Source organism: Bombina bombina, chromosome 1, assembly GCF_027579735.1.
Source record: "Bombina bombina isolate aBomBom1 chromosome 1, aBomBom1.pri, whole genome shotgun sequence".
NCBI classification, from domain to species: domain Eukaryota; kingdom Metazoa; phylum Chordata; class Amphibia; order Anura; family Bombinatoridae; genus Bombina; species Bombina bombina.
Window position 1 is genome coordinate 1445020579 of NC_069499.1, and position 8710 is coordinate 1445029288.

Genomic DNA, 8710 nt, shown 5'->3' on the forward strand with positions numbered 1-8710 from the left:
ATTCTTAACACATTTTTAACAAATTGAATCAAGTTATTCATATGAGTACAAACCTGAAAGAGAGAAAAAAAAAAAAAAACAGAGGCAGTGGTAATTCAACCTTTTTAAAGAATGACAACACATTTTCATTAAGGTAAATATGTCATTTAACCTGAAAAGAAATAGTCTTAAATGTCTTAAAGATTTGTAAGGAACATTGTGTCCCTTTAATCACTAGTTAACTGAAACTATGATAAAAAGTAAGAATTCTATTCTTATGGATCAGTCTTTTCAAAGCTTTTTTCACTTCTTTGTTTCGAAAACTATAAATTACAGGGTTTAATGCAGGAGTAAGAATGTTATATAAAACACAGAGCAATTTGTCATGTTCCATTGAATATTCAGATTTGGGCCTCAAATACATGAAAAGAATTGTACCAAAGAAGATTGAAACCACTATGAGATGGGACGTACAAGTAGAAAAGGCTTTACGTTTTCCTTTGGCTGAACGTATTTTTATGATAGACAATATAATGTGGATATAGGAAATCAATGTGAGCATGAAACATCCTCCAGCAACTGCACCTCCAAATATAAATATTTCTAAAATGTTTCTATATGTGTCTGTTGAGGACAAATGTAGAAGTGGGGGGATATCACAAAAGAAATGGTTAATTTGGTTGGAATCACAAAAAAAGAGACTAACTGTAAGAAAAGTGTGAGCAAATGAGAAGAAAACACCACTAACCCAACAAGCCAATGACAAATGAAAACAAATGTTCATGTTCATAATTTGGGAGTATCTCAGAGGGTGACATATGGCCACATAACGATCATAACTCATTATGGCCAACAAAAAACATTCAGAGCTTCCCAAAAAATGAAAAAAGTATAATTGAAAAAAACAGCCAACGTAAGAAATTGTATTATCAGTAACTAGCAGGTCAGCTAACATCTTTGGAACAGTAACTGACGTAAAACAAATATCAAGCATAGAAAGGTTGCAAAGGAAATGGTACATAGGAGTTTTCAGGTCAGGATCTACTTTTGTAAGGAGAATTAGCAGGAGGTTTCCTGTCAATGTCATAATATATGTTAGGGAGAAAATAATGAACAGTCTGAAATGCATGTCCAGATTTCTTGTAATACCAAGTAAGATGAATTCTGTCACCTGGGATCCATTTTCACACGCCATTGATAATTTTTTATATACCTGAGATAAAATTAGAAAAAAAAAAAAAACAGGTTCAATTTAGAAATCTAATATATGCTTAAAAAAGGTGCATAAATGAACCAAGTGAAAATACCATATTCATGTTGATAGGTGATAAATGTGATACTACTTATTGAAGCATTAATACCTCTCTGTAAAGTAAACCTAGTATGGCGAATGCATTGCTGCATGCCAAAAGCTGTTACCCATGACATATAAGCTATGGGGTAAGGTCAGTTTTTGCGTCTTGCTCAGCAAATTACAACTTTTTGGCAGAGAGTAATGCAATGAAGTTGAGATTTCTTGATAGATTGTATAATCAGAAGATCATAGAAAAGGCTTTTGATGAAGTGAAGTTTATGGATAAAATACAACTTTTAGCACCAAAGCAAAAGAAAGACCAGAGGATCTCCAGACCTACCTTTATAACTACTTAAAGTAACCTGTACCATTTGGTTTGTGGTATTATTTGTAAGAATCTTCAAATTTTGTAAGTAGGCGATGATCTCAAAGATATTGTGAAGGATGGATGCAACTTTGTGTCTAGAAGGAATTTGACTTTGAAAAATATGATTTCTTCTGGTATTCTATGAAAACCCATACGTAAAAGCAGCTGGTTGGAAAAAAAAACCTGGGTAAATGTTTTCAGTCAAGTGTTACTCAAACAGTATTTGCTCACCAATTTTGCACCAATTGCAGATCTGAATTTGTTATTTATGTAATCAAGTGTACAGTGTGAAACCTACAATATGTAGGTTGCACATCCAGAGAAGTGTGGTTGCATATTAGGGAACATCTAAATGATATTGAACATCGCATTAAAACCACTGGAGCTGCTAAACATTTGATATACCAGCATGATCAAACATCAGCAGCTTTACCAAGTTAAAAATAAACCTATAGGAGGTAGCAGGACTAGGGCTGTCTAAGAGAAAGAAGCCTTCTGGATCTTGCCATTACAAATTCAGAGACCAGGGAGTTTAATTATAGATGGCGATATTATTCATTTTTGGTGAGGTATACCTCATAGCCTCCTTCTGTATATTGTAAAAATATAGACAATGACTCGAGAACCCACAGTATACTATCCAAATAAGATCTTCCTAGAGAACTGAAAACATTTATTTAATTAAATTAAAAACCAGATCATAATACTTTAAATTCAGAGATCATTATCTTGATATTTGACATATTGTTGTAAAGATGTCACTGTTTTATGTACAAGCATTTGAAAGTATGGTATGAGTATAAGGACATAGAGTAACAGTATTAACAGATGGATACTATTTAACTATTTATTGTAAAATAATATATAAATGTGTTATTTTTTTCTATTCTTATTGATAACTAATCTTTAACATTGATTCTGAACTTTAACCCCTTAACCCATTTGGACTATATACATCATGTAATATGAAGCTCATCATACCGCATGATGTATATATATATATATATATATATATATATATATATACATACGTTCAAGCTGCAGGAAGTTCCAGCAGTCTTGGCTGTAAAGTTACAACTGAGAGCTGGAGTTCATCAGCTTAAGGCATCTGCCTGCATATGGAAATGGAGCATGATTGATCTTTGGGCTCCATATGAAGGCAGATTCCTGATCATTAAAGACTGTGACACTGTCATCTGATGATAAAGAAAAAACGGGTAGACACTCAAAAGTTCAGGATAAATCCAATTTACTATGTAAGGGCAGCAGTACAGCAGAGCAACGTTTCGGGGCTTCCACCCCCTCCTCAGGCTCAATAAAAATGGACACATAGTCCAACCCTTAAATAGCCAAAAAACCATGCCCCTCCTTCTCTGATGTCATAATGACTCATATATAGTTAATACACTTAAAGTGCCTAAACAATTTAACAACATAATAACAAAGAAGGGTGATCACTTTGCAAATAGTCTTTAGACTAAAAGTGCATCAAAAAATACATCAAAATTCTATTTTCATATTGCATATTTAAGCTATTGTTTTAAGTTTTATTAATTTAAACTTAATATCATCTAATAAAATGAACCTTAAATACCCAATAACATTTAAGAACAACCTACGAAGAAATTTACATTTATTACATTTTTTTATTTTTTAAAGCAATTGGTGTGGGTGGGGATAAGCGCGCTGGATGGAGCTAACCAAATAAAGTGATTATGTGTGAAAATCTAACCAAATAAAATGAAATATATAAAAATGTTTTTAATGTGGTTAAAGAACAAATAATGAAAAAGTGAAATTAATTAATTTAATATATAATCAGCAGTATGAAAACAATTGTCAGCAATATGCAAACAAATGATGATTTTAATATAACAATGCCGGCATCATATCTAAAATTGATTTAAAAGCTAATGCTAATAATAAAGAAGATTATACTTAAAAACTAGTAAACATAAATTGCTGACAAATAAATTTACTAGTGTATTAATAAGCAAACAACCGTGATATTGCTATTAAAAGCATATGACCTAGCGTATATAAGGAGAGATAAAGACAGTGAATAAACACAATAATATCATAATAGTGTTACTTGCATCTTAGGAGCAAAAAATAGGTTAGCTGTATACAGACTATTATGGAGCAGTCCTGGAACTGGGGCACAAGGCAAAGTTACAGACCCGGTGGTGTGTCCATTAAAAGTAGCTGTAAGAGAGATCCGTTGTGTGACGTCACGTCACCTGTCCTGTTGGAATGGTCCAATGATTGCCCAGAGGACTAGATTATGTATCCGTTTGAAAAGCTGTCAGCAGAAAAAACTTTGTATCACTCTACTGAATCAACATAGTTACAAAGGGTGTAGATGTGTCAACAATGCTTGTGACAACGGATCCTTATATTGGTTATTTTCCTCAGAGTTAGATGGAATGGCTAACTTCAGCAATGTTGAGTCCGTAGATGCAAAATATGTTCCGTCTTTAGATGCAGGAGCCTCCATACAATTTCAGATCCCCTGTTTGAGTGGTTTGCGCAAGAGAATTTAAACTTGATAGTAAAACTGGATACAAAGTGCAAGCACACAGGAATTATTCATATGCCTAACTCAAAGTAATGTTAGGAGATAGAGATGAACCTGTTGTAAGTGCCAATATAAACCAGTAAGGAGGTATTATTCGCTAATAATAGCATATAGGAAATGCACACAGGAATTATTCATATGTCTAACTCTAAATATATTGTAGAGATAGAGATGAACCTGTATAAGTGCAAAGTGTGACAATGAATGGTGAGTGGTGCCCACCGATAGTAAGCAAGTTCTACGCGTTTTAGGAGACCAAACTGCCTTTATCAAGATGCTAATTTATATTTCCCTATTGAGGCCCTTAGGATGCATAGTAATAAGCCTATCTATCCACATCACCTCTTTTCTAAGTAACATTTTGCCCCTGTCAAAGCCAATAGTTCCCCTAGGTACCTAATCCAACACCATAAATCATAGTTGGTTCACCTGATGTCCCCTCTCATGAAAATGGTATGGGACAGGAAGGTGTCTCATCTTAGGCTTTCTGATGGTCAACTTATGTTGAGTTAGGGTAGTCTCCTCAATATACAATAAGAAATTGTATTATCAGTAACTAGCAGGTCAGCTAACATCTTTGGAACAGTAACTGACATAAAAACCCTTTGCTTAGTCTTGGGGGGCATAATCTTAGCCCTCACTAACTATCTCCCAAGGGAATTGCCCTTTCTACAAGCTTAGAAAGGTGGTTGTTGAAACTCCTCAATTTCTGGCATATAATCCCTCAACATGAACCAATGTCTACAAATTGTTCTATGTAATTTTACACTCATGTTATTTAAATTAGAGACAAAGGCCAATTTCTTAGTACCACACGTTTTGTCCTTTGGTTGAAGATCAATAGTTTCCAATTCCTCAAAGAATGGTGCCGGCGGGAGGTGTAAGAGGGAAACCGGGAGGCTGGTGGGTGATCCAGCAGTGGAGGGGGAGGGAAGAGGGAGGGGAAGGGAGTGGGATGTGCCCTACACTGAAGAAAAAAATGAATGGAGAGGGAGGCAGGGATATAGAGCTACACAACAGAAGAAAAGGTGGGATAGGGGAGTTGGGGGCCCTAGCTAATGATAGCAAGAGGGGAGAGGTGGAGGTAGGGTTGCCAACTCAGCCATGTTTTCCTTGACACATATGAGTTACACATGCTGCAGGGTGTGCAGGGAGGAACATGTATTGTGTTTCTGGACAGCACTATTTATATTCCTCCCTGCACACCCAGCAGCATGTGTAACTTATAAGTGTTCTGTATTTTAAGGGACGGGTGGAGGGAACCACAGCACTACAGAATTTAATTGTATGTATATATATATATATATATATATATATATATATAAAATTATTTATAGGTACTGGCAGACAGCTGCAAGTTGTAAAGATGGCCACAATTAGTAGGAGGAGGAGGGTTAGAGACCTATTTGGGGGATCAGGGAGGTGGGAGAGTTGAGAAGCATCACTTGACTACAGAAACATATATGTATATAAAAATAATAATAATAATAAAAACAAACCTAAACGGCATACTGCCAGTACCTGGGGTGGGGACCAGTGGGGGATAGGGAGGGAAGAGAGCTGATTGGGGGGGATCAGGCAGGGATCAGTGGGGGGATGTGTCAGGTGGGAGGGTAATCTCTACATTAAAGCTAAAATTAACCTTACAAGATGACTAACCCTTTCACTGATGGGAATAATAGAAGTGTGGTGCAAAATCATGTATGTCTACTATTTCTGAACAAAAGGTATTCCAGATAAGTTTTTACAATCACATTTGTCATGGTTGCACAAGCAGTATGTAAATAATTTCAGTGAGAAACCCAAAGTTTGTGAAAAAGTTATAAACACTTTTTTATATGACCACATTTGGTGGTACAATGGTAGCATGAAATATACCAAAATGGGCCTAGATGAATACCTTTGGTTGTCTACTTAAAATATATATATAGTTTTGACAGATAAATAAATAAAAAAAGCTCTATTTCTGTTTAAATGGAATCGTATAAAAAATGCTAAAAAATCTCCAATATTTTCTCTGACGTTTCTGCTAGCGAAGGGGTTAATATACTGTAACAGTGACACCTAGTGGTCATTTCCAAAAAGCCTGTTTAAATTTATACACACTGTATATATTTTTTTAATGTATGTTGCTGTTAAGAGATTATTTAATTTATTTAATGTAATTGAGATGCAGTATCACATTGATATATACTATATACCTGATTCAAAACTAGCTATCATGTTTGCTCAGTTCATTATTTAGAATCAAATTAGCAAGATAAATGGTAATAGCTCAAAACACTGTAAGTTTGTATTATATATGTTGAGAGTAGTGATGGGATTTTGAGGTTATTGTTAAGGCTGGATAGTGCTAAAACACATAAGACGGCCTAGCCTGTTGGTCTTAGGGCTGGATTTATCAAAGGCTAGGCAAACTCTGTCTGTGCCTCGCCTGTAACTGTGCTCCAGCTCGCCTCCGGAGAAGCGCACATGTGTGCCTAAATTTATAAAAAAAATAGACATAACTTTGCGCAGGTGAACTGGGGCATAATAATGATAAATTTCACCTGTCGGAAACAGCATTTACTCCCTATTTATCACAGTACATCCCTATAAATATTTACCCCGCCATGTTTTGGTTATTAAAAAAATGTTTTTAAGTTAATATTTAGCTTATATTTATATTATATAATGATTCTGTGCTGTTTTTGCCATATGTTGATAATTTAAGATCGCAAAAATAAATATATCAATATATCGATATATATATATAAAACTGTTGGTACCCAAATGCGCCAGTGGAAGCGCAAATTTCTGGCAATAACAGTCTCTTCTGGCACTGAACCTTTGAAAAATTATTTAAAAGAAGAAAGTACTGCATCACAAGATGTAAAAGCATGTATTATAATGGTGTTCGCCTCAGTCTGTATGGCGAAATATACAATACACAATTGAAACCGAAATTGCAGTTCCCTATCGGCGCAAAGCAATGATAAATAAGAAACTGGGCGTATTTGTAGGTCGGGCTGTTAAATTACGCCTATTACTAATGTATATTGTTGCACTCGGGAGCACGCTTAGGCAAATGCAAGTGGAGTGCGACAAAGTATCTTTCAGATTTGCGCAAATATAGGTGCAGAGTGCTGTGATGAATATGACGATCAGGTCGTATGTGCTATTTTGGACAGGATTAAAGGAGAATGGCTTTGATAAATCTAGCCCATAATGATTTTATTATATATCTAATAAAAGAGGGAGCTCTTATTCAATCCTATGGAGTTCTGATTATTGTAAAAGAACCAAGTCTTACATCTAAATAAAGGTTTTGGTAACAAAGCACATTTTAGTAATGTTGCTGCTTGTTTTGTGTTTTATGTCGTTTTACATCTATGCAGATGTTAAGGGATATTCAGTAAAAAAAATTCAGGTCCCCAATAATTTTCTGAATGCAATGTTTAGCTTGTGAGTTGTTTATCTCGCTATGCAGTGTTTTAGATGTGAAGGACAGACACCTACATTACAACATAAGGTCTAAGGTCTCTCCATGTTGATTAATTTTTTAACTTTAGGGGCGAGATCACATATGTGGCGCAAGCTTCAGCGTAACTGCTGAAACCCATGCTGCCCGTAATTTCACTTCACACATCAGGGTATCACATATACGGCGCTGGCAGTTCATAAACTGACATAAGACGGATAAACTAGTGATATCCAGAAATGTGCGTAAATACACATTTCTGGAGTTGCCAGTGACGTACGGCACTTTAGAAACTGCCGGCGCCTAAGAAAAAAAAATAATATATCAAATTTCCCGTAAAAGAGTAACCCGCCTCCCAAAAATAAACCCGACACATGAAAGCCTTATATCCGCTATCCCCCCCACATTGCAACTAGTAATAAATGTATTAACCCCTAAACCGACAACCCCCACAATGCAATATGCCTAATAAACTATTAACCCCTATTCCTCCATTCACCACTTCACAATCTACCTAGTAAAAATATTAACCTCATAAATCCATCAACCCCAACATCGCAAACTACCTAATAAATGTATTAACCCCTAATCCGCCATTTACCAACATTGCAAAGTACCTATTAAAACTATTAACCCCTAATCCGCCATTAACCCACATTACAACAAACCTTATAAATCTATTAACCCTAATCCATCAAACCCACACAGCGCAATAATCCTAATAAAACTATTAACCCCTAAACCGCCAAACCCCCACAACTAAAGTACCGTAATTAACATATTAACCCCTGATCTGCCAAATCCCCACAATGCAAATAACTAATTTAATTACTAAGCCCCTTAATTTAACACCCACTAAATTAACCCCAAATTACATAAAATAATAAAATACTAAATTATAATTAAAATAAAACATCCTAACATTACTTAGAAAAATAAACATAAGATTAAGTTTAAATAAATTAATTTTAAATTACCAAAAATAAAAAAGTCTAAAATTACAGAAAATAATAAATAAAATTATCCAAAATA

At 35.0% G+C, this 8710-nt stretch overlaps 1 protein-coding gene across 1 annotated transcript; it reads right to left on the reverse strand.

Moving 5' to 3' along the window:
- Positions 1–217: 217 nt before the first annotated feature.
- On the reverse strand, positions 218–1174 carry LOC128666132 (olfactory receptor 10A7-like). The gene has a single exon (XM_053720559.1). The coding sequence runs from the start codon at positions 1172–1174 to the stop codon at positions 218–220; it is 957 nt and encodes a 318-aa protein (XP_053576534.1).
- Between the last annotated feature and the right edge of the window lie 7536 nt (positions 1175–8710).